Consider the following 27,721-nt stretch of genomic DNA (forward strand, 5'->3'; position numbering starts at 1 on the left):
GTGCTAGTAAGTTTTTATAATTGATAAACTGGTCCCTTTCTTGATCTATAAGTAATGAATAAATGATGTATGTATGTATGTATGTCTCTCTCTCTCTCTCTCTCTCTCTCTCTCTCTCTCTCTCTCTCTCTCTCTGTGTGTGTGTGTGTGTGTGTGTGTGTGTGTGTGTGTGTGTGTGTGTGAATGCAGTCTAAATTGTGGTGGTGTTGGTGTGTACATTTTTGACAGAACATTTTTGAGTTAACACCATTCCATGCTCACTTAGATTTTCAGCTTCACAGTGATCAAGAATGATGCCACTGAGGAAGAGACAATGAAAACTGGGTCACTATCACTAAACATCGATGGCAGTGTTTGCTCCAAGATTGGCTCAGAGATGCACAACAATAAGAGAATGTTTAAAAACTGTGTCTGCAATTTTAAAAAATCCTTGCCTATCATAAAATTCTCAAACTCCAGACATTGGTGCAAATGCAGACAGCACTAAAAAACCAGGACTCTCCAGCCTAATCCCGGACATATAGTAGGCCAAATCCTGCACATGGTTCTCCTTACCATCACTTCCTACCATTTTTCCAAGTGGACCACTTTCTCCATAAGTTCAAATTTCCAACAATAAATAGAACCTTTCCCTCCTGCAGGATGTAGAAAGCTTTCCAATGTAACAAGTGTATCACACTGCTTCAGATACACTGTCAGTTTCACACAACACTTCATACTTGCTGGTCAAAGAAATGGGTGTAACTTCATTCTCTCCTCATATCCTGCTTCCCCTGAACAGAATGTGTAGTCCTGAAACAAGCCAGCTACAGTCAAAAGGACAAACACTTTACACGACAGTCTTTTCTTTAGAGAAGACTTTAGAAAAAGATGGTAATGCCTCAGATAATGGGTTCCTTTCCTAATAAATAACCCAACATATTCACTTACAATGGTTTCCAATTTTTGGATCACAGTAGTCTGCAACCATGCACAAATTACAGCCTGGAAAAATCTTGTGCAGTGTGGTTCCATTTTAATTACGATCATGATAGAGTGCCTAGCAGAATATTAAAGTACTGTGCTGCACATGTTAGCCCTGCATCTAGCCACATTTGTATTTTTTTCCTTTAGGAGTGGTCAGTTTCCTGAACAATTAAAAGTACTCTGCAGTAAAACCACTTTATAAAAAGGGAGAATGGGATAATGTAGATAATTTTAGACCAGTTTCTATGACATCAGTGTTTGCTAAGGTTATTGAAAACACTAAGTATGTAAGGATAATTGATCAATTTATATCACACAATTTGCTATCAAATTTACAGTTCAGCTTTAGAAGTTGTTAACAACTGAAAATGCTATCTTTTCTCTGTGAGGTACTGGATGGGTTAAACAAAAGGTTTCAAATGCTAGGCATATTTTTTGACTTAACTAAGGCATCTGATTGTGTTGATTACAAAATATTGCTCCAGAAGTTGGACCATTATGGAATACAGGGGAGTTGCTCACAACTGGTTCACCTCTTACTTTAGCAACAGACAGCAGAGGATCATTATTCACCGTATTGAGAATGGCTGTGACGTGGGGTCCGAGTGGGGTACAGTCAAGTGGGAGGGGGGGGAGGGGGAGGGGGGGGGGAGTGTCCCAGGGATCAGTGTTGGGGCCACTCCTGTTCCTTATTTGCATAAATGATATGCCCTCTAGTATTACGGGTAACTCTAAAATATTTGTTTGCTGATGACACTAGCTTGGTTGGATGCAACATTGGCTCGGTTTCAAATAGTGCAATTCATGACCTAAGTTTATGGCTTGTAGAAAATAAACTAACACTAAATCACAGTAGAACTCAGTTTTTACAGTTTCTAATACACAATTCAACAAAACCTGACATTCTAATTTCACAGAACAAGCATATGATTAGTGAAACCGAACAGTTCAAATTTCTAGGTGCTCAAATATATAGTAAACTGACGTGGAAAGCACACATTCAGGATCTTGTTCAAAGACTTAGTGGTGCAATTTTTACTATTCGAATGGTATCTGGAGTAAGTGATCATTCAACGTGAAAATTAGTCTACTTTGCTTATTTTCATTCGTTTATGTCATTCGGTATTATATTTTGGGGTAACTCTTTCCATTGTAAAAGAATATTTTTGGCTAAGAAACGGGCAGTTCGGGCAATAAGTGGTGTAAGTTCATGAACCTCTTGTCGACCCCTGTTCACTAGTCGGGTATTTTGACATTGCCCTCTCAGTATATATACTCCTTACTGCCATTTCTTGTTAACAATGTTAGCTTATTCCCAAAAATAAGCAGCTTTCACTCAGTTAAAACTCAGCAGAAATCAAACCTGCATTTGGATCAGACTTCCTTAACTCTTGTGCAGAAAGATGTGCAGTATACTGCTACATCCATTTTCAGTAAGCTACCACTAGATTCAAAAATCTTAACAGCAATCCACATGCTTTCAAATCTAAACTGAAGAGTTTCCTCATGAGTCACTCCTCCTATTCTGTCAAGGAGTTCCTTGAAAAATTAAGCTGATTCTTGTTGTATTGGTGATTGCATTTACTTAAACTTATGACGACTTTTTTGGGGTTAATTAACATTGTATTTTTAGGTGTTATTACTTTTCTGTTGTAATTTCCTGTGCTGACAAGTTCCATGAGAATGGAGATTTGCTCCTCAATTTGGTCCTACAGAACTAGACGTGTAAATAAATAAAATAATCAGCAAATATATACTCTAAAGTTATATTGCATAAGGAGACTCGTGTAAAAAAGCCGACTGATAAAACCAGTTTATAGCTACAGAAACAGAAGAAGAAGAAGAAGAAGAAGAAGATTATTATTATTATTAATTATTATTATTATTATTATTATTAAGTAGTTGAGTAACTTGCACTGAATGGAGAGATGTTTCCGGGAAACAAGTTACAAACATTACGCAAACTTTAGTTGTACACGACATCCATACTCTGAACTTTATGTAAAATATTTCACACATTTTGCAGTTGAGATCCAACAGTGCTAAAATATTTAAAAAATATAATACAAATCATATAAATATGCACTAACATTAAGGAAAAACAATTTTTGAGGCAATATATCACTACAATGAATATTAAAACATACAAATGTATCAAAGGTGTTGATTTAATGTGAAATGTATTGTTACTTCATACTCAAATTAACAAAACCACATGTAAGCATGAAATTTGGCTATGCATTTTATCTATCTATTTTATAATCATGAGTGTTGACTACATGACTTCCTGCTCATTCTTTACAATTTCTGCAATCAGTATTTCATGTCAGGCAGTAGCCCTGAAATAAAATGGTTTCTCACTTACACTACTACCTGTCAGATTTCTTTCTGGGTTTCTTTTCTGTTCAGCAAACATGTAAAGTTTTCAGTATTATTAAGGAACAAAAAAAAATTACTGATAAATTTAAAAATGTTTTCAACACTAGAGATAACGCTGGGAAAAGTGTATTGCATGTAATGAATAATATTCTGAACTTTATTAAAGGTGCTTTAAGTCTCATCAAGTGTAACTATGATGATTTGTGTTCCTTGTCAGCCAAGTTGCACTAGTCACTTACAGCAAACCTATGGGATGGTTACTGTTATAAATATTAATATTCTAATCATATTGCATGAAAACGATCATGAAATCACATTTTTCATATCGAGTTGTTAGCAAACTACTAGTGACAGAGAGAAAATTGTAATTTATGAAAAGAAACACTTACAATGCCTGTATTATAGTTACAGCAACTCCATTTGACAATTTGTCAGTGAAACTCATTGCCCCATATACAAATGCACCACTTTCAGTATTATGCCCAATAAAGTCAGCTGTGATACCAAGACTTGTCACCAACATTATGGAACCTCCAGCACCTGCAGTCAAAAAGAAAAAAAGAATGTGGCTAACCAACAATATTTTATGAGACAAACTGACACAAATGATCAGATGTTAACAGTAAATTGTGCAGTCCACATAAACAGCATACGCTAACTACACAAACATCAATGAATGATTTTCTATGACACTGACATACAGACTACCAAAATTCATTACATCTTTTACATCTGTATAGGTACAAAATACCACCGGAATTCTAAAAGTTTAAATATTAAACATCAGCTGCTAACTGTATGTTGTTAACTATGATCAGTTGTGATCAGGAATTATTAACCATAACTCTCAGTACTGCCACAGAAAACTTGGGACACTGCTCCCTATCTGCTTAAGAAACAGTGGGAAACTAGAGCAGAGTTCAAGGACAGATAACAGCTCAAACTATGTGACAGACAAAGTAATACTGAGGATAACAACAGCAGGCACAGTGCAACAATGAGGCATCAACATAGTATGGAAAGCCTGGCTCACCAACAGCACCTTCAGGTAAGTAGCTGTTTTCAGCCTCCTGGCTTCAGTCCATCAGCATGTCTCATAACTCATTCTGTTGTCAAAATACTGTGCATGTCCAATACGATAACAAGAACAATTTTCTGTCAATAAACAAACTGATTATCAAGCACAACATATAGTGCAACAAGCTGCAAGTATTGGCACTTGTTGGCACAAAATGATGCCAGCCACTTGGGTGCTGTGGCTGTCCTCAGCTCCTTTTGGCACATGCGGGGTACAGGATAAACTGTCTATTTATAGCATCACACCTGGGTCGATTGCGGTCCTCTGCTTAGAAGCAGACCGGGAAGTCTAAACCAGAGGCTCAGATGACTCCGCGATGGTATCTGATGCAAATTTCTCGAACTCTGCTATCAGGTGGAGAACTGTAGGGTTCCCCTTAATACGTCCCGCATACACTACACACATAAAGCAGCTACTAGGTTAGCAGATTACATGTAGTGTGCACTCTTTTTTAAGTTTAGAGAAACCCCTCTTAGGACCTTAGTCTAACTGCCTGTTAAAATCAAAGTTACACCGGCCACAATGTTCTCAGAGAAAGCTTGTCCTCACAAGCCAGATGCAGAAAAGGTTGATAAGATATTACTAAACAGCAGATACATCAATGGAAATGTCCCAGAATTAGTATCACTTATTGAAGGTTATAATGCTCTGACAGTATTAGGATCAGACAACTGGTTGTACCTAAAGTGAATAGCAATGAAGTCCTAAGTTCCGACTGAAATATTTATGGTAAGGATAGGTTAGTCACCAATGGTACTGAGGTGTTTGACACTTAAATTCATGCTGATTAAATTCACAATCAGGATCCATAACAGCCTTGCTAGATATCATCAAGTAAAGAACTTGATAATATCTAGCAAGGCTGTTCTGGATCCTGAATGTGAATTAATCAGGGTGAAGTTAAGCATCAAAGGTCAGTCAAAATGGTAATCTGATGCTTTTATAGACCACCTAGTTGAGCATCTCAGAGATAACTTACAGATTATTGTTCATGATTTTCCTCATCATGCTGCTGTAATGGGTGTGACTTCAATTTCCCAGGTGTAGATTGGGAGAGTCGCGCTATCAAAACTGGTGCCAGAGACAGGGAGTTATCTGACAGTATTCCAAATACCTTGTCTAAAAATTACTTTGAGCAGATGGTTAGAGAGTCAAATAGAACAAACAAACCTGAACTTATTGAATCAGTTAATGTAGAGGACGATATCAGTGACCTTCAGACTGTGATACCAACCATGACTGGGTTACTCAAGGAATATTGAGGAAGGTAGGAAAATATTTTTGTTTATCAAGAGTGACATGATACAAATTGCAGAGTATCAGCATCAAATATTCAGTGATGAGGACAAAGATGTGAAGCACAAATGGAAAAAATTCAAAAGCACCATTCAATATGCCTTAGATAAGTTAGTCTGAGCAAGGTCTTAAGGGATGGGGAAGACCCACCATGGTTTGATAGCCATGTTAGAAAACTGTTACATAAACAGAGAGAGCGTCTCAGATTCTAGAAGTCAAAACCTAGATGACAACCATGATGAACAAAGCAAAAATGAGCTTAAGGAGGGCAATGAGAAGCATTCAATGACAAAGTAATATTTTGTCAACTGATCTCAGTAAAAACCCTAAGAGGTTTTGGTCTTACGTAAAATCAGTAAGCAGTTCGAAATCATATGTTCATTCACTATGAGACCATACTGCCACCAAAATGGAAGATAACAGAGAGAAGGCCAAAATATCGAATTTGGTCTAACAAAATTGTTTCACTGCACAAGATCTTAACATAGTCCCACCTTTCAATCACCATACAATAGTCAAAACTGAGATAACCAATTGCTGAATAGAAAAAGCCAACTACAATTGCTTAGTAGTGTAAATGCATCAGGACCAGATGAAATACCTATAAGATTCTACAAAGATTATGCAAAAAGAGGTTGCTCCCCTTCTAGCACCAGTTTATTATAGATCACTGGGGCAACAAAGGGTACTTCGTGAATGGAAAAAACTGCAGGTCATCCCGTTTTCAAGAAGGGCCGCAGGAAAGAAGCACACAAATATAGACCTATATCAATGACGGCAATCTGTTTAGAATTATTGGACATGTTTTATGTTCAAATATTTTGATGTTTCTGGAGAACAAAAATCTCCCTTATAAAAATTAACATGAATTCTGCAAACAGAGATCTTGCGAAACTCAGCTTGCTCTGTGCTCTGTTCCTCCATGAGATCCATAGCACTGTAGACAATAGCACTCAGGTTGATGTTGTGTTCTTTGACTTCAGGGAGGCTTTTGACACTGTCCCACATTTCTTTTTAGTGAAACTTATTGAGTATCAGACCAGATTTGTGAGTGGATTCAAAACTTCCTTGCAGGTAGAATTCAACACGTCACTCTTAACGGAACAAAATCAATAGATTAATTTAGACAGTACCCCACAGAAGTCTCATAGGACTGTTGTTGTTTACAACGTATATAAGTGATCTGGTAGAAAGCTTCGGATACTCTTAACGACTGTTTGCAGACAATGTAGTTGTCTGTTACACAGTAGCAATGCCAGAAGACTGCACTGATTTGCAAAATGACTTGCAGCAGACTGATGAGTCAGAGGTTCTGGCAATTGATCCTGAATGTAAATAAATGTAACATATTGTTCAGACATAGGAGAAGAAAGCCACTACTGTACAACTACACTATTGATGGGAAACTGCTGGAAACAGTATGTATGATAAAAATCTAGGAGTAACTATCCAGAGCAACCTTAACAGGAATGACCACATAAAACACATAGCAGGAAAATTGGATGCCATACAAATTCATAGGAAGAATCTTACAGGAATGTAACTCATCCACAAAGGCTTATAAGGCAGTTGTTCAACTGGGAGGGAGGGAGGGAGGGAGGGAGGGAGGGAGGGAGGGAGGGAGGGAGTGAGTGAGGGAGGGAGGGAGGGAATCCAATGCAGAGCTATGCAATTTGTCAAGAGATCATTCTACATCTACATCTACATTTATACTCCGCAAGCCACCCAAAGGTGTGTGGCGGAGGGCATTTTACGTGCCAATGTCATTACCTCCCTTTCCTGTTCCAGTCGCGTATGGTTCGCGGGAAGAACAACTGTCTGAAAACCTCCGTGCGCGCTCTAATCTCTCTAATTTTACATTCGTGATCTTCTCGGGGGGTATAAGTAGGGGGAAGCAATATATTCGATACCTCATCCAGAAACGCAGCCTCTCAAAACCTGGCGAGCAATCTACACTGCGATGCAGAGTGCCTCTCTCGCAGAGTCTGCCACTTGAGTTTATTAAACATCTCCGTAACGCTATCACGGTTACCAAATAACCCTGTGACGAAACACGCCGCTCTTCTTTGGATCTTCTCTACCTCCTCCGTCAACCCGATCTGGTACGGATCCCACACTGATGAGCAATACTCAAGTATAGGTCGAACGAGAGTTTTGTAAGCCACCTCCTTTGTTGATGGACTACATTTTCTAAGCACTCTCCCAATGAATCTCAACCTGGTACCCGCCTTACCAACAATTAATTTTATATGATCATTCCACTTCAAATCGTTCCACACGCATACTCCCAGATATTTTATAGTTGGTGCAAGAGCATTACCAAAATGCTCAATGAACTCCACTGGCAGACATTGCAAAATAAGTGTTGTGCATCACAGAGAGGTTTACTAATGAAATTTCAAGAGAGCTTCCTTCCACATACATCTTTCATTATGATACTCCAAGAAAATTCTAGAAATGGAACAGAATAGGGGGTATCAGTTAGTGGTACCAGAAGTACCCTCCATCACACGCCATTAGGTGGCTTGTGGAGTATAATGTAGATGTAAGTTTCAAGATGATATCCCCTAGAATTGTTTCTCATTCTTAGTTCTGCTATTCTTCTTTCTTTCCTTAATCTACCTTTATTTCTCACTCTGTCCTTATCTCTGTATAGGAGGTGGTACTGTGCTTACCAAAATACCATCTCTGACACCTCTCCCTTCATCTTGGTTGACTTTCATCCTCTCTCTCTCTCTCTCTCTCTCTCTCTCTCTCTCTCTCTCTCTGATGCAAGTTCACGCGCACATGCATGCCCCTACACCCTAGGGTCTGAGTGCCCTGCCCTTCATTTTTAATCTACCCAAACAATTCCATTTCTCAACTCTGATGGAGTAATTTTCCAGAGCAAATTTTCACCTTCCAGGTGAGTATGCCCCAATTTGAAATTTACCTGACCTATTCGAACTGTGTGCCGGACAGTGCCTTGAACCTGAGACCTTTGCCTTTCCTGTGCAAGAGCTCTACTGACAGCTTCACAAGTATGATTCACTACCTACCCTCACAGCTTTGCTTCACCAGTATCAACTCCTACCTTCCAAATACCATTGAAGTTCTCCTGCATGTCTTGCAGGACTAGCAGTCCTGGAAGAAAGAATATTGTGGAGACATGGAAGAGATGTGGTACTGGAGGAAATAAAGCTTTTAGGGCAAATTGAGAGTTGTGCCCGAATAGTTCAGTCAGTAGAGCAAAGTAGGCAAAGTTCCCAGTTTCAAGTCCCGGTTCAAAAGAACTAAGAAGTGTGTCCCTTGTGAGGACACAGTTAGTGCAAAGTTTTCCGTACACTCATCTTTTTATAAAAAAAAAGAGTAATCATGTCCTTTACCAATGATAGATAAAAAAGGCATTTTTCAGATACTGCACAGGTCCGCATTCTTGCATAGGATATGCTGTGTTTGGATTGCATGTGGCAGTGAAGTTCACCAGCTGATTACTTTTCAATATAACAAGTATGTCATAAAGCTCCCAACACCACATGGATGCTGAAGGGGGGCCTTTCAGACCATAGAACAACAATAATTACCTTGGAAGATTGTTTATACGACGTGCATCCAGAAAGTACATTTCCCGATGTTTGCCTTCAAAGCAGACATATTTAGCCAGGAAAAATGCACATGTGCAACAGATCTATGACATGACAATCAAATGCCAGCCTGACACACCCCACTGGTGCCAGTACTGTGGCAGCAGTACCCCGAAATGGTACCTCTTATTCGTTCTCCTGTAGCTTGCGAGGTTTGGCCAGTGATACGGTCCCTCAATGCACAAAACATAGTGCCCCAGATCACGTAAGAAACAGATTGCCCAATCGCTTGCTCTAGCAGGCAACCCTTGTCAGGGAACGGCCACCAGGCGGCAACAGCGTCACACCCTCACTTGTGGAATCAACCACTAGATGGCACTCCGTTCTGTGAAATATGTGGCAACATCGGCCGAACGCGTGCAGCTTTCCACTATTTGGCGTCTGTGAAGTACAGCTGTTTCTGACATACCGGTGGTAGTGGATCAAGTCGTCATGGCGAGGGCCTGCGAGTATATCAACTGTGGAAGGAGTAGACGAACAAATTCTGAACTAAAAATGTTCATATTCCCGTCAAAAATAAAGAAGGTTTACGCGAGTGGATTTTAAATTCAGGTAAATCTATAAATTAGTTACGAGTAAGAATTAATAAAGAGCCTTAAGCATTTGATCCTATCTAAATTTTGTCGATCTTCTATTCTGATATAACGTGGCAGCCCTTCCTGTACAAGAATCACATCGTATAATTTTTAAATGAAATCTTTGCTGCGATTTGGACTTTTTTAAAACTGTTTATTCACTTCACTATCGTAATTTTGGCTGTAGAGGCGTTTTTGTGTGCAATGTGAAAACTGAAACCAATATAAGATATGGATAACAAAATGCAAAGCATAGTTTGGTAACATTTGGTAAACAATTTAAGAAGCATTACCTTACAGGACCTTTCCCTTGGTACTTGAAAATGGCTCTAGAGCTGAGATCGCAACAGTGAAATAAATGAATAATAGCCGTCATCTAACTGCTAGGTCATCGGTCCCTCTAAATCCTGGTATATACTAGAGCGAACGAAGTGAACGAGTGTAAAACCTCGTTTACACTGCTGCAAATGAGTATTCATAGATAATTCGCTAATGTTCACTGCCATTCTTTTATACATGTGAACAAACGTTTATACTGGAATGAAGGGAGGAGGATAGAAGAGAACGAGCATAGCATACAAACTAAAGACACTGCCTATTTTAATTTTTTTTTTTATCTGTGCGCTAATAATCCTCACACAGCTTTCTCTCGAAAACAAATCTGCCTATAGTAACAGGTCTGCGCGAGTGCAGATTGTGTATTACGTTTCATTTCGCATATGATTGTGAGAAGTATCCCTACAGTAGAAATAAACTTGGTTTGTAGAATTACAGGAGCTAATCTACATTCTTCGATTGAAAACTCGGGAAAGACCATAGCCGGTCATGGTCTACAGTCAGCTGTGTGACGAATGCATTTCGCACGCAGCGCTCTAGCAGAAGACAAATCAGCGTCATTCACGTCACCGAAGATACAGCGTTGCCAATTCCGCGACATGGACAGGTCAGTTAGCATTGTAGCGTCGCCTGCGACATCTGTTGACCGACGGGGAAACTATTTTTACGGTTGCCTGTTCCGCCGTAAGGATGGTCAATCTGTTTCTTACGTGATCTGGGATAGTGCCCATCGAAATTAATCGTCAGCTCTGTTAGGTCTACAGCAGAACATCATGAGCAAACAGATGGTGCATCATTAGTGTAGGATTTTCTCCGAAGGTCATCAAAGCGTCCCTAAGAAGAGTGCAGTGGGTGAACATCTCTCAACAATGATCATCTGGGTGAGCAGTAGTGCACCAGGAGACTCATCCCTTCACAATTAAGGAGCTCAGCAGCCATTTTCCACAGATATTGAGACCCTTGTTGCATGAAATTGTCACTAAGCAGCTGCTGTTCAAGAAATTGAGTGCCAGGTGAGTGTGGAAAAACCTGACACCCAAGTACAAAACGAAATGCTTTGGAGCAGCACTGACATTTCTGCAGTAGTATCATAATGATGGTGACGAGTTCCTTGACAGGATTGTCACAGATGATTTCCATCTTTTCTTGCACCTCACGAAATTCCTGTCTCCCATGATAATGCTGAAGAGCTGAAGATGACTGTCATACACTGATTCCATTCACAGGTGGCAGACTTCTACGACACAGGACTGCAAAAGCTGATCCCACGACATCACACGTGTCTCAATTCTTTTGGTGACTATGTCGAAAAGTACCTCAAACATTGCTGTACCTGTTGCCGATAAATTTTTTTATGTAAATATGTTGTCTTTGTTTTAAAAAAAATACGGAACTTACTTTCTGGATGCGTCTCATACACGAAAACCCCATAGCTGCAAAATTTAGTTTGTTTCATACGCTCTCTGATATTCACACTGTAAGCAAGATTTTATGTAATCATTTAATAAACAGTGACTGTTATTTAATCTTGAGGATAATTATTTCCAATATTACGAAAAGGGAAGTTTGCTACTCACCATATAATGGAAGCACTGTGTCGCAGACAGGCACAACAAAAAGACTGTCACAAAATAAGCTTTTGGCCAACAAGGCCTTTGAGAGAGAGCGGCTCTTGCAGCTGAAGCCGGACTGGCGTGCCTCTGTGTGTGTGTGTGTGTGTGTGTGGTCTATTTTTGACAAAGGTCTTGTTGGCCGAAAGTTTACTTTCTGAGAGTCTTTTGTTGTGCCTACCTGTAACTCAGCATCTCCACTATATGGTGAGTAGCAACTATGCTTTTCACAATACTGTTACATTCCAGTCTTGATTTTTCACTCTATAATTACTTCCAGTAGAAAGACGAGGATAAAACCAAGGACTTTATTTAAATCCAAGATACCGAGAGAGAGAGAGAGAGAGAGAGAGAGAGAGAGAGAGAGAGAGAGAGTGTTTATTTTTGACGAAGGCCTTACAGGCTGAATGCTTTATTTGTGACAGTCTTTTTGTTCTTCCTATCTACGACTCAGCATCTCCACTATTTGGTGAGTAGCAACTTTCCTTTTCAATACTGATACTTTAACAATAGTAATTTTTTATGATTTAGCCACCTAGAACCCTCTCACTCTTACTATTACTACACCCATCACCTCCTGAAGGTATGTAATGGCCGTCAAATCTGTCTCCTAGTTTATTAACATTTCCAACTGAATTCTCTTTTGATACTAATACTATTAAGTATGATGATAATGATGAAAGATAAACAGGTTTACATGTACAATAATTCAAATAGTTTTCGGAATGACAATACCTGAACATACCCAATAAAGCTGCAACACCATAGATTTCGTATCTAACAAATGCACTGCCATATCCAAATTGGATCCATAAGCACCCAGCAAACCCCACAGCAGCACCTACTAAATATGCTACCTGAAAATTAAAAGTCATAAAATAAGAATGTAGTGAAGACTAAGCACACTAACTTTTTTTAATTACAATGTTAAACTAGTCAAACCTTTCTGCCAAGTTTCTTGTTTAACAATTTGATCAGCAATGATGTTCCGAAACTGGACAGAAGCATGACAAGTGGAACTATTGCCAAGCTTTCTGCATTCATACTCAGTGATTCATGCAGGTACAGAGGGATGTAAACCTGGCTGAGATTGACGAAGAGCCTAGTTGCCATATACACTCCTGCAACCTGAAATTGTGTGCACATATAAGAGACAGTTCAAATTTGTAACTATTCATATATTAATAAAGTAAATAACTATAGCAAACATTCACTTGAGTACTTGCAACTAACCCTATTATGATATATATCTTGCCTCACTTAAGTGGTGCCATTAACATTTTTTAATAATTTTTATCCTTATAATAGATTACCTATGATCAGAGGAGTACACACCTGCAAGTACAGTGGGCCACAAATCCCTCACTGTGACATGAAAGGACGGTGAGAAATTTTTCACGAAAATTCATTTTATGGTGTGGCTCAAAGGAACAATGTTCTGCAAGGGCTCACCCTCTCCTCTTTAGGAAAACGTGAAAAGTGAGTAGCAAAATTATAAGAATGAACAATGAGGGGTGGGCTGCTATCAGATCAATGGTGGGTGGGTAACATAAAGCTCATGGGCCATCGACTGCATCCCTGCCCAAGATAATCTGTGCCACCAAGGTAATGTTACCTTTCCATATGAAGGTTACTTTAATTCATTTGAGAATATGCATTTTTATTTTAAGAGATTACTACCAGTACAAGCACTTAGTAGCATTCGAGTTTATACAAAAAGCTGTCTTTCAAAGGGAGAGGGGAGCTGAAGCTGCCCTTTATATATCCTAACTGTTGTACACTTCACTCTGCTTCAAGTTGTATGCCAAAATGAAATGGTCTACCTTATGCTATTTATAGCTTTCACTGTGTGGCACCATATGTGTCTTTGCAGAAAAGCAATGCCACAAAACTTTATGATCACTGAGCTGCAGATTTTCAGCACACAGTGTTTCCTGTTAACTAAAGATAACAATTATATAACCCAATGCAGCATATTGAAAATAATTTACTGGTCATACATGATAAAGTGATTTAATCTATACTCAAAAGGTGTTTTCGTTGTCATGCTATGTGAAACATGTGTCTAAAAACTGTTTTTATTTCTATTTACTTAGAGCGCATGAGTGACTTAACATTCTGATGGTCATACTGTCGCTACAGCAACCATATGTGCTGAGACAGCCACTGCCACAACTTAAGTGACAGCAAGAAGATTCTGCCGTTCAGAGTTACAGAACTGACTTCAATGACTTAACACTCCGTAGAACAAACCCGAGCACAGCTCAAGCCACAACTCAGTGTTAAAAAGACTACAACTGAGTATATATTGGGCTGCAGTTTTCCAGATGCACAAGCCACCTACAGCTCGGAAACATTGTACGGACGTGTTGCTACATGTCTCTTGTCTGATGCTACCTTGTGGTGCTACCTTGTGTTGTTAACTTCTGGAATTATTTCAAAAGAAACATAGGCAAATGTAATAGCTGCTGTTGTGAATGGATGAGCCAATAGGATCACACTGATTTAATTTCATGCGTGTGTGTGATTGTTAGATTTCATAGTTTGCTGTAATTCTGCTACAAATGCGTTTCATTTGTTGAGCAAGCAAGAAATTTTGGAAGCTCAAGAGGACTTTTTTTTGGAAACTACAAAAAACAAAAGTACATATGAAGAATAAATCTTGAAGCTTGGTCTTTTTTTAGTAGGTATTACTCTTTAAGATACATCAATTATATACACTGATCAGCCAGAACATTATGACCGCAGACCTATTGACATAAACCCATCCAGGCGATAGTAGAGTCACCACATCCTGAGGAATGACAGGTAGTAAGACATACACAATACATGTAGCATCACTGAGCGCACTGCCTGTGAGTAGAATGGGGAAGGTATGTGATCTATCTGAGTTTAACTGAGGGCAAATCGCGATGGCCCAGAGGCTCGGCATGACCCTTTCTTAAACTGCACGACTTCTCAGGTTTCTAGGACTGCTGTGGTGAGCATCTTCAACATGTGGTGAAAAACTTATGGGATTGGGCAGCTAGCCCTCATTACACATGGCTGACGTTGCAGGCTGGCCAGGCTGATAAAACACGAAAGGCGACAAACTGTAGCAGGACTAACATCAGGCTTTAATGCTGGGCAGAATACAAGTGTGTCTCAACACACAGTGTGCCAAACAATCCTAACGATGGGCCTCCACAGCTGATGACCCATGCGTGCATGGTCTGATGAATAACAGTACCTTATTCATCATTCTAACGGGAGGGCGCGAATCCATCGTCTTCCAGGGGAACAGCTCCTTTACACTTGCACAGCGGGATGGAAACAAGTTGGCAGTAGCTCTATTATGCTCTGGGGAACATTCACATGGGTATCCATGAGTCCGTTAGAGCTCGTGCAAGGCGTCATGACAGTCAAGGAGTATTGTACACTGGTTGTAGATCATGTACACTCTTTCATGACGATGATGTTTTCCAACAGCAGTGGCATTTTTCAACAAGGTAATGCACCATTTCGCACGGCCTGGAGGGTATTGCAGGGGTTCGAGGTACAGTGATGAATTCCAATTGATGTACTAGTCCCCCAATTCCCCAGGACTGAACCCAATCAAACACTTTTAGGACATGATTTAACATGGCATCAGAGCTCATCGGCCCCCCTCCCTGGAATTTACGGGAATTAGGTGACGTGTGTGTGTGTGTGTGTGTGTGTGTGTGTGTGTGTGTGTGTGTGTGTGTGTGTGTGCAGATGTGGTGCCATCTCCCTCCACTGTCCTACCAAGGCCTCATTGCTTCCATGCTATGACGCGCCACCACTGTTATCTACGCCCAAGATGGACATACTGGCTATTAGGTAGGTGATCATAATATTCTGGCAGATCAGTGTACATGCCAGTATCGCTTTAAATAATGGCATAGGTGGCCTGTTTCCTAGGCCCGATATTCTTCTACGTGGCTGGTTTCCAAAGCGTTACAATTCAGTTGTAAAAATTGAAATAAGTGAATGAGTATCATACCATGTCATTTCAAACTTTATCCAGTTCCTTGTCTGTCTTAGTCATTAACAGACCAACTGATTTCAAATGTGCAAATATATATTTGCCTACAGGAAGTTAAAAACAATTTTGCACTGGGAATATTTACATGCAAATGATATTACACTGCACTGGAAGAAGAACTAATTTTATGGTACAAAAAAACCGCATTGCGATACAGGCCTAAAAAAATATTAAATTAAATACTGTGAAAAGCAGTCTCAAGAAGTAAAAGGGAATCATTAGGGCTACATATATAACATATTAAAAAGAATCTTCTTTGCTTTTCCACAGATTTAACAAACCAATAAGGATTATTATGTTTATGTTCTGGAGGAAGTTTATTCTGAGCACTTTTATAACAAGAAACTGAAATCAATGGTAATCTAGACATAGCATCAGAATGTGCAATGAGTCAAGTTTCACAACCACAATGATGACAATTTGGCCCAGAGAATCAAGGTGTTGGGTGGTTGGTTGTTGGAGTTAACCAGACCAACTTGTGAGGTCATCAGTCCTTTCTTCCTATAAGTATGGAACCAAGAATAGCCCTCAGAAGAAGGATGTAAAATGGCAGATCCTGGGAAGCCCAACTGTAAGCAAAATACAATAACACAGAGATAAAATCAAGTAGAAGTAGACAGGTAGTGAGAGGAGGTAAAGTGGGTGAGCCACTCTACCCTGAATGCAGCTGGAGGTTTCCAGAGCATGGTGGGAGATACACCCTCTGCGTCCCACCATCAACAATGGTTTGCACGACAGCAAGATAGTGCACGCTGCTGACCTGCTGTTGAAAACATAACTTAATGAGGAACCTTTAAGCATCACACGGTGTGGGAGGGGGGTGGGAGTGGGGGGGGGGGGGGGGGGGGGAGCATTGGAGACGAGATTCTTTAATAGTTGCAGTCTGCAATACATAGAGTAAACTATTAACTCATGATGGGGGTGGGGCATACTGTTGGCAATTCTGAGGTTACAATGTCAGACAATACATCATTCTATACTGGGTTTCCTAAAAGCAAATGGCACAAAACAGCTACCTGTGAAAAAACTTTTTGTTACACGGCAAGCATACAGACATACTGTGATGCCTTTAATATCAGTCTTACACGTGAAAATTTGCACTACTTTCATTTTTAATTCTATGAAATTTATACTCTGAAATCAGAAAACAAAATGTGCTCTGTAGTAGATTGTTACCAAAGAAATTAACAAAAGTGAATACTTGCTTAAAACTTTTATTGGACTTCATCCTTCACATTAAATGCAAAATTCACTTAATCACACCAAATATACAAAGAAAAATAAATTAAGATATGAGTCATAATTCACAGCACATGACAGATAGTTCATTACATGACCAATTAAATCACACATGTAAATATGGGATATTACAAAAGCAATAAAACAAGCAATTTACTATCACCAAAATTCTGTGAAGCATGTCAAGAGATAATGCTCAATATTGCAGTCATCAAACACAAGAAAGCAAAGAAATGCATGTCTTTAATTCTCTTCCCATAAACAGAGAAAAGTTGTGTAATGGTTAAGACTGGACACATCTGGCAGCCCAGGATTCAAATACCCAGTTGACTATCCAGATTTAGGTTTCCCATAGCTTATCCAGGACTGATAAAGGAGAATTGAGAGACAGTGCCTTTAAGAACATCATCAATTTCCTCCCCAAATCTAAATTTGTGTTTCCTTTTTAATAACTATTTCAGCGATGGGATGTTAAAGCCCAAGTTTCTTTCCATTTTCTACATAAAAAATTAAATTAAAAACAGAGCACACCACATATAATTTTCTTCAAGTAATGGGAGCTTAAGAACAGTGCTTCTGCTGCAAGTGTCAAGGCCCTTAAACTCAGCTGTCCCTACACAAGCATCAAACAAATATAAATACATGCTATTGTTACACAAGAATGTTTCAAATTGAAACTTATCAGTGAAAGATGTCGGGGATAAGCGAGCGTGAAGGAGAAGATAAAGGTTTCTTAGCAAAACATAACACCAAACACCTGATGGTACATGCATTCTTACCTGATAAAGCTGAATATCTTTCAGCATGTGTAATGCTGTGCGTCGGCCACCTGGACCATGCGTTAAGCCATCACTGCGTGGTGGTGCTTCCTTGACACCCAGATGAAATATCAGAGATGCAAATGCACCAACTCCAATCCCAATCAGTGATACATTCTATTGCAGTAGGACACAGCACAATATGTTACATAAATAGGAATTTCCAACTTTGTATCATGTTAATTACATCAGGTTCAGTGTTTCAAATAAGATAAATGACAAAGGAAATGTAAAACTATGCTGCTTGTGAAATTATAGTAATTTGTCCATTATTAATTTGTACTTGCCTGAAATTTTGTTAAATCTTTTGGGCCTATTTGTGCTTCTGAATTTTCACTTGTGAAGTGCAAAATTGCCCATGTAATAATGTACACAAATACATTGGAACAGACTGTAAAACTATACCTATAAATAACAAAACACATTTCACTAACAGAAGACACATGCCAACAAATCAAATGGTACTTTAAACATTAAGAACCTTTGAAATTTTATATTTAACAAATGAATAGAAAAATGACACACCAACAAACACATTACTAAAAGCAAGATGAGCTTTCAATTATTAATCCAAGCTTGAGAAAATATATTAATACATTCAGCGAAATGAATTGCAAGCATGAGGGCAGATTATAGCTATTTACACTGAAAGAATACCTTCTCCAGAAGTCATTTTGGGTTTTGCGCTAGTCTTTGTACTCAACAAGCAATATTCTCTTCACAATCAAGTTTTGGAAGTCACTTAAAAAATGTCTGCAATTAGTGTGTGTGTGTGTGTGTGTGTGTGTGTGTGTGTGTGTGTGTGTGTCTCCATCAACTGGAGGGGGTGGGGGGGTAGGGGGGGGGGAGACAACTTATGTTGCGATGTGTCACAAGGTGCTGTTCTAGGAATGTTGGTATTTCCTTCATTCCGATATAGAGTAAATTTAACCTTTTTGCAGGTGATGCTACAATTCTCATTGACAAATTGTCAGATAATCTTGAATAAACTATGAACAAAGTTTTCAGTGAAATTTTAAATTGGCTTTCTTCAAATGGTATCTCACAAAGCAGATAAAACCCATTATATGAGGTTCCATACACTACAAAGAAATCTTGAAGAAATTAACTTAAAGTGTGGAGACCAACCAAAACAAAACGTTGAGGATACAAAATTCCTGGCTGCATATATAGACAGCTAATGTAATTGGTCAACACACATTCTTCATCTTTTTAGAAGACTTAGCTCAGCAATATTTGCACTATGAATAATTGCTTCAGTGGCTGAAGTAGATACCATTAAAGACTTCCTAATTCAGCTACTTCCATTAATTAATGTCCTATGCTTTTATATTCTGGAATAACCAACATTTCTCAAAAACACTGCAGTAATAAAAGCCATCACGATAATGAGTGGTGCCCACTGTACACAACTTGCAGGTACTTGATTCGAAAGATGCGGATCCTCACCACCTCCTCAGTATATTTTTTCCTTCTGGACCTTTGTCAGTAATAGCTTTTCTCTGTGCAAGGTAACAGCGAATATCATGACTATAATGCAAGAACCAAAAACAGTATCCACACTGAATTGAAACATCTAAATTTGGCTGAAAAAGAAGTTTATTACTCTAGCATTAAGCTCTATAATGCACTCACATTAAATAACAAATTCTTCATAAGCAGTTGCTGAAATTCAAACAAATTCTGAAAGAGTACCAAACAGAAATCTTTTTATATGGTTAATGAATTTATAAGAAAAAATGAAAACCATCCCTAAACTTACAATTGTTTTAGAAACACCATTAATTACTTTTATTTGTAGCACTACCACAGACACAAAAATGTGGTGTTTGGTATTCATGTATTTATTTATTGTGATATTTAGCTTAACTCTGCTTCATGTACATACACAATTTTTTGTTAACTGGGTATATTTTTATTTGATAACTTATTTAAATTGTATCTTTTATTGTATTTAGGTAAGTTACGTCTGATTTGTGTACAATTTGATACATTCCATATCCTTGTGATTCACTCATTACCTTGATCTTGCATGAGATAAACAAGTATGGAGAACTGCATCAAACCTACTTTTGGACTGAAGACAGCAGTATAAAAGTGAAACACACTTGACCAGGAAAATTTTATGTAAACTAACACAAACTCTGCAGTTTTTGTTGACATAGAGCAAAACATGCTGTTTTACAAAGTGATGTAAAATAGGGTATTTTCCCCACTCCCATTTAGAAATGTCTTAAATCTGACTGTAGCAGTGTACTAAATTGCTAACTAATAGTTATTTTTGAAAATGGATTCTGACATTTTTTTTCCTAAATCTGATAGGATAATCTTAGGATGTCAGTTCATTTTCATTTTCACTGTAAGGAACATGACTAGATGTCATCAAACAAAATAGCCCTATTTCCAATTTATTCCATTCCAGTAACAGATTTAGTTGCCAAGGTCACACTTCCTACTCTTTTACATAACAAACTGCACCAACTTCCGTATCATGCTGTCTAAGTGGATGCCGTGATTTCTGGTCCTACACTACCATGCATTTGTTTAATGTGGAAGTGACCGGCCATGACTGATGGGCCCTACTGCCACAGTTGTATGTTTCCCTAATTATTTGGTGACACCTGAAGATGAAGCTTTAGGTCTTGGAACTGGTCGTGCAATAAATAAGAAATTACTGACAACTGAATTGGATTTTTTATTTTATCAATATGTACCAAAAATGATGCACTTTAGGGAGACCTGTAATGCAGTGTATTTATTAAAGAGCATGTCTTTGTAGTCAGCATGTTTAGATATGAAAAACACAGCAGTTTAGTTTTGCAATCTGGTAGACCAATATGGTGTTCACTCAGCATGCATGTATCTCCCACTTACAGTATAGGATGTGACATACACAGTAGTAACTGCTGAAAACAGTTTTGCTTTGTGAGCTCCTAACCAAATTATTACCTTTCAACCAGACCTTAGAGCTTGTGTTACACAACAATTCAGTTAGTGACCACAAGATTTAGTCATGAAATAGTAAAAATAATATTCAACAAATACTAAAATAAACATTTTCGGTGTGCTGTTTGACCACCAGGCACATGTTTACATGATGACGCACATCTTTTGCTGTGACTAGATGATGAGAGAAACCAAACAGGTACCATGTTTATTTACATGTTTGTGAAGTTAAAGTGACATATTTGGTGGTTTTCATATTTATAAATACATACTACAAAAATATACAGTTTAACTGACGCACCACACTAACAATTTTCCAAACTGTATTATTTCTGATACAACTTGTGCACAAATATTGGGAAATGTGACATCACTGGGCAAAACTATGGTGTTACCTATAATACAAGTTAATAAAAAATTTGAAGATTGCTTCATTACTGTGATAAAGGGGATTTTTAACGATGAAATCAGCAAGCTTTAGAGAAACATGAATGAACAAATATTTCAGGCAGAGGTGAAGGAAACACAAACACACTGGGTTACAACTTCAAATCAAACTAACTTCTCTTATGGTCATTGATCCATCAAAGTATGTGTTCATATTCATAGGAACTTGTTTTAACCAGAGGAGGAGGAGGAACTCTGTTAGTGCTGACTTATAATGAGCCTGTTCTGTTATACCTGTAATGCCAGGATTCATCTGCATAAATATTCCCATGGATTACAAATCCATTCAAATCATGTCTCAGAATTGCTTCAATGTCTTCCTTTAATCTGACTTGGTGGGGATCCCAAACACACTACAGTACTCAAGAATGGATCACAGAATATAAGACTGTTTGTTGATATTTTAGTGTATGGTCAAGTATCATCATGTGACTACAGGAGGGTAAAGGATGATTTACACAGAGTTTCTGATTGGTGGGATGAATGGCAGACCAGGTTGAATTAAAGGGAGACATCAAAGCAATTCAGAGGCAGGCTGCTAGATTCGTTACCAGTAGTGTCAGTCAACATGCAAGTATTAGGTAGATGCTTTGTGAACTCAAATGGGAATCCCTGGAGAGAAGGTGACATGAAATACTGACAAAATTTAGAGAACGGGAATTTGTGGCTGACCACAGAACAATTCTAGTGCCATCAACATAAATTTTGCATAAACACAGTGGAAAAAAGATAAGATAATCTAGAGGTCATAAAGAGACATATAGACAGTCTTTTTCCCCTCACTCCATTTGCAAGCAACACAGAAAAGGTAATGACTGGTAGTGGTACAAGGTACCCTCTGCCATCCACTGTGTAATAGCTTGTGGGGTATTATGTACATGTAGATTATTTAGTGGAAAAGCAACTTTTCATGTCTGGAGGAAATGTAGACATTGTCAAATATCTGGTGGTGTGCTGAAGGCAGTTTGTCTTCCATGTTCAAATATAGACTCCAGGCAGCTGTTTTGTTCTGACAGATCGACAGCATAATGTCTCCAACTTTGTTTGAAAAATTTCCAATAATTTATGGCTGCAGAGCTATTTTTGTTATAACGGACTAGATTTAATTGCTCTAGTGCAAGACATAATCTCATTTTCAACAAACACACACACACACACACACAAACACACACACACACACAGAGAGAGAGAGAGAGAGAGAGAGAGAGAGAGAGAGAGAGAGAGAGAGAGAGAAACCATAAAACAAGACAAAAATAAGGAATGTCAGGTACTTCAAAGTAATACCGAAATGGATAAACAACAACACCAAAATTAGCCATAACATAAAATGATTTTTTTCCTTTCCCTAAGAAAAGATCATAATAAATATGATTCTTCATAATATATTACTCACTCTGTGTGTGTGTGTGTGTGTGTGTGTGTGTGTGTGTGTGTGAGAGAGAGAGAGAGAGAGAATATGCCTCTAGCAGATGCTTCACAGTCCTATGTAAAAGACAATGTCCTGCAACTACTTTGGCTTCTAATACTACAGCTGTTATGATCTCACCTTATAGCTGTCAATTCAGTGCGTTCATGCTCACTTGGTGTGAGATCAGGAATTAGTGAAAGATGTGAAATCTGTACTGATGCCCAACCCAGCTGGAAGATGATGACAAATGCGGAATAATATATAAGCTGAGCCCACTGATGGCTATGTTCGCAGTTCAAGCATGGTGAGAATATCAGAGGAAAGCTGAATAGTACACACACTGTACCTGTGAAATGAAAAGGATTACTCTTAGTGTTCTGAATCAACTTTTATCAAGTAACTACAGTCACATTAAAACTACTATAATTTATAAACAGGGAAAATTAAAACAAAATAGCTGAAAGATGACTATAAGAATTTGTCTTAAATGAAGAACAGAACAAGCAAAAGTCAAATCATCATTATGTGCTCTAACACTGTTTGTACAACTGCAAGGAATGTGAACAGTGCAAAGGGCTTTCAGTAGAAGAGACCTGCTTCCAGTATCTAAGGTGAAGTGCTCATAGTTCCTAAGATATGCATTTTAGAGCCCTGTTTATTATACTTTTTGCTTCAAACGGTTGTTCCTGTCATGTCCATGAATATTGTCCATTACTCCTCAGATACCCTGTATATCGTGTCTATGATGGACTGAAAATTGTTATATCATTAATTTTATCATAAGGTACAAAATGGGAAAGTCCCCCATTTCTGCTACATATCATCATTTGATTTTCTTAAAATCTGGCAAAGACTATTTTTCAAACAGCTATGTTTATTGAATTCTGTGTTGGTGCAGAAGGAGTTCAAACAGGTAGTTCCATTACTTAATGCATACAATTCAATTTAATGTAGACAAAAGGGAATTTTATATTTTTTCAAAGGTCAACACTGGTTTGCCACTATCTGGAAACATGTTGTATTATACAGTGAACAACTTTAAGATAATCTGCACCACCTTGTATGTGTAATAGCAGAGCCTCTGTAATTGATGTAGGACAAATCGAGATGTCACCAACATCACCACAAGGTTCAGCAAGCAAAATGGCACTGTTAGATTAAAAATACATACAGAAATTGACAAAAATATCCCATAAACTGTACAAAGTAACTTACAATAGGTAACCAGTAAAAAACTAGCAATGGTCGACAAAAATGACTGAAATTTTCATTTTTCTACATTAAAGTTAATGTCCTTACACATCCATTACTGAATTGTGCATTTCATGCTGGACAGTACATTCAGAAACCAGCTGTGCATTAACTGGTGAGACAAAAAATGTAACTATACTCGATTCATCATAACAATAAACCTGACACAAACAGTACACCCTGTATTCTTCCACATTTGCTTGAATGTCATTGTTGTTAATTTCGTGTGGGGTGGAAGCAGAGCCATGTCCAGTACAGTCAGATGCTATCATAAGGATACATTTTATGCTGTGTGGCATGCACGTAGATTGAGCACTAATGTGTGCAACAGCTTTATTGGTGCTTTAAACTTGGATAGCATTGACCAGTCAATTGGTCCAACTAACCTACACTAATGCAAGCAGTTGCAGTTCAGATGTAAAGAGGAATGAGCAAAGAAAATATAGCTTCATATGTGATTTAATTTTCGAAGAGAATGGATAATATTTGGCAAAACTCCAGCACTACAGCATGCTTCTTAGGTGACCAGACAGAAAGCATAAAATGCTCTTGTTCTCATCTAACATAGTATTCTAATTACAAACAAGAACAATGAAAATTCCTAACTTAAACAAAGGGTAATTTTTCTGAGCGAGCTACGTGTGATGCAAAAGCATACTGCAGGGATTTCATCGTATTGTTGAATACTGAAAGCACTAAAGGTATTAATTATAGTCGGTTGTCTGATAATCTCTTAGCTCCTTCCATTTGAAAATGGAGATATATATTTCAGTTCTGGGACTGTGACCTGCTTTGTTGATAACGAGTCAATCATCATCAGAATCCGTGAAGCCCCCCAGGCACTACATTTTCTCCTCTTTTTTATGACACGCCAGCATTCGGCAGTGATGAGTGAAAAAGCTGCATGCGTTAGTTCCGGTGTGTCTAGTAGCTTAACAGTTTTGTTATTTCTTGGGCCAAATTCCTTAACTTGGCTCCAGATCAGTTCTGTTGAGCTTACATTGTAATGGTACGGTGGCACCTGTAAAAATGCAGCAATTATATGATGTGCTCGATGCTGTAAAAATGATTGTTTTTCATGTTTCTACAACACTTGACTCTCCGGCTCATGTGAGACTACATCTACGGTGTAAAACAATGGACATAGTCCAAATAAAGAGTATTTGGTTTTTCAGTTTTGCCCTAAAAAATTAAATTGTGATGTTTTCTTAATTTAAGCAACCTTTATTAACTATCTTTCACAAAATATCAATAATTAAGAATTTATATTTGAACTGAAAACAGGAATTTCTTGTGCAATATGCAAGTTGAAACAAGAATATGTGCATTATTCATAAAAAAATGATGATGAATTTTACAATTATGAGATGTAGGTATTTCAAATTGAATGATAAATAAATAAATAAATAAAGGCTAAGGCAAGACTTGAACCAGAGACCCATAAATTTCACTAGGTTATCGCTCTACTACACTGACGATTCTGCTATATGTCCAGTGTGTATTTCTTTCTCAACTGTATCAAATATGGTATGCCGATAAACTTCAAAACCAATTTTGTTTCTGTAAATTTATGAAAAACATGAAGAACAACCTATTTCTCAGCACTTTTTAACCATGTTCCACGGGCATGTTTCACTACAGAGCAGGAAGCAGCCTCACACATTTTCATACTTCATATTAACAGTGAGACAATAAGAGCACAACAGTACAGAGACAGTGACTGCACACATTTTTTAAACAAAAACTATAAAGCTAAAGCGTGTATGAGAAAACCATTTATGGCTGTTAATACACTAGAATATCTTAAAGTCTCATTAAACATAACTTAGTAATAAGATATCTACAGCCTCTGACCAATCATCACATTTGTGTTTGTTCATATCATGTTTTCTCATATGTTCAAGTTTACACAGCTGGGGACTCAAATAGTACAAAATCACAATGAAAAATTTGATAATATTTCTTTGCCAGCTGAGGTAGAAAGCATCCCTACATTAAATACTGGAGATCCAGAGTTTTCAGACTACTTATAATACAAGCTATGGAGCTACAAACCAATTAGAAGTGTGTGTATTGTAGTTTGCAAATTTACACCAGACAGATCTCCCCATCATATAACACACAAAATACAGCGAGCTGCACTATAAATTCCTCACTCAGTTTGATGTACATAGGCATCTCCAATCATGCCTCTCATAAAACATTCTACATTTGGGGAGTAGAAACATCTTAAATAAAATTGCAACACAATGAGTATGATCATCATGTGCTTAAGACAGTCCAGAAATTGTATTTGAGCAGCAAGCATGGATATCATGATGATGCATTACACCCTGTAAATGATCAGTTGCTGTTGATATCTTCCTGTCATATGTGCCAAGCATAATTTAATGTTTAAGTTTGTCCAGGTTCTGGATGATGTTGCTTCACTTACAAACAATTGAAGTTCTGTACTGGTTATTGTAAAATTGTTGATGGTAAAAAGTGTTAGACCACACATTGTTTACAGGCTTAAAAGATGCGCAGAAGAGATTATTTCTTTTGAGTTCTTTCTAACTGTCTGTTTAAGTACAGTATCTTTACATTCTATTTTTCTAGTAATTTTATATATTTTGATAAACAAAAAAATAAAAAATAAAAACACTCACCAAACAAATGCCATGTTTTGCGTCTTCCGTACTTGCAGAGCCAAAAGTTGTCATCTTTATCCGACTGATATCCTACAAATGGTGTGGCTACTGCATCTGCTATTTGTCCAATTAACAGCACTAGGCCAGCTAAAAAACTGTTGAACTGTAGCACCAAATGAAAAAATACTAGAAGATAAGTAAACCACATAGACGCACATATATCATTCAAAACATGGCCAACACCATAGGCTAAACGGTGTTTTAGTGGAAGACGGCTAATTATTTCAGTATAGTCACTACTCGGTCTTCTTTCAGTTGACTCCATCATCAGGGTTGAAGTAGGACAGCTGAAATCAGGAAACATTTGTTTACAATACAACTGAAAAAAGCACTGATAGTATTTAATTTAAACGTAAATTACAAGAAGAAATGTACTTAGCTGGGTGTTTAAAATGGTAGTTGGGAAATAACAATAGCATATAGAGGCTGCACATTGTGACCTACTCATCCCATTCTCTTTCCTCCATTCATTTACTCTTTTCTTACCCCTTTTGAATAACACATACAGGTAAAACCACATCCATTTCAGATTCAAGAAAACTGCTTATTACAGTCAAAAAAATTTTTTTTTCCTTTCTGTGCCATTCACATTACTCTGTCACTTCTGTAAATAATTTAAATTTAGTACTTCCTTATCACACCAAAGTAATTCTGGTATGAGAAGTAAAGCTGCCACTCACCATATAGCAGAGATGCTGAGCTGCAGATGGCAGTGTGCTTTCAGTTGCCTGAAACTGCAGCTATAATTGCAAGAGTCTTTTTGAAGTGCCTATCTGCGCGACTCAATACCTTTGCTATATGGTGAGTAGCAACTTTCCTTCTCATAATATGGTTACATTCAATCCTGGATTTTCCATTGTTTGATCAAAGTAATACTGCTGTTACAGCAAAAAAAAAAAAAAAAAAAAAAAAAAAAAAAAAAAAAAAAAAAAAAAAAAAAAAAAAAAAAAAAAAAAAATCGGCCATGACTTTTCAAAGAAACTAGCATTTGCTGGGAGTGATTTAGGGAAATCA

General features: G+C 37.9%; 1 protein-coding gene across 3 annotated transcripts in view; it reads right to left on the reverse strand.

Moving 5' to 3' along the window:
• The window catches only part of LOC126480956 (major facilitator superfamily domain-containing protein 12-like), a 66,622-nt gene that overhangs the window by 22,039 nt on the left and 16,862 nt on the right, over window positions 1-27,721 (reverse strand). For all 3 annotated transcript variants that reach the window (XM_050104383.1, XM_050104384.1, XM_050104385.1), the window contains exons 3-9: window positions 26,666-26,994; window positions 22,905-23,112; window positions 18,253-18,370; window positions 17,927-18,082; window positions 12,806-12,991; window positions 12,609-12,720; window positions 3,735-3,885 (exon numbers count right to left, since the gene is read on the reverse strand). In XM_050104383.1, coding sequence (XP_049960340.1) covers window positions 3,735-3,885; window positions 12,609-12,720; window positions 12,806-12,991; window positions 17,927-18,082; window positions 18,253-18,370; window positions 22,905-23,112; window positions 26,666-26,975 — 1,241 coding nt within the window. In that variant the 5' untranslated portion in view covers window positions 26,976-26,994. The remainder of the gene's footprint in view (window positions 1-3,734; window positions 3,886-12,608; window positions 12,721-12,805; window positions 12,992-17,926; window positions 18,083-18,252; window positions 18,371-22,904; window positions 23,113-26,665; window positions 26,995-27,721) is intronic.

The sequence above is a fragment of the Schistocerca serialis genome, chromosome 5 (assembly GCF_023864345.2).
Source record: "Schistocerca serialis cubense isolate TAMUIC-IGC-003099 chromosome 5, iqSchSeri2.2, whole genome shotgun sequence".
Taxonomy (NCBI): Eukaryota; Metazoa; Arthropoda; class Insecta; order Orthoptera; family Acrididae; genus Schistocerca; species Schistocerca serialis.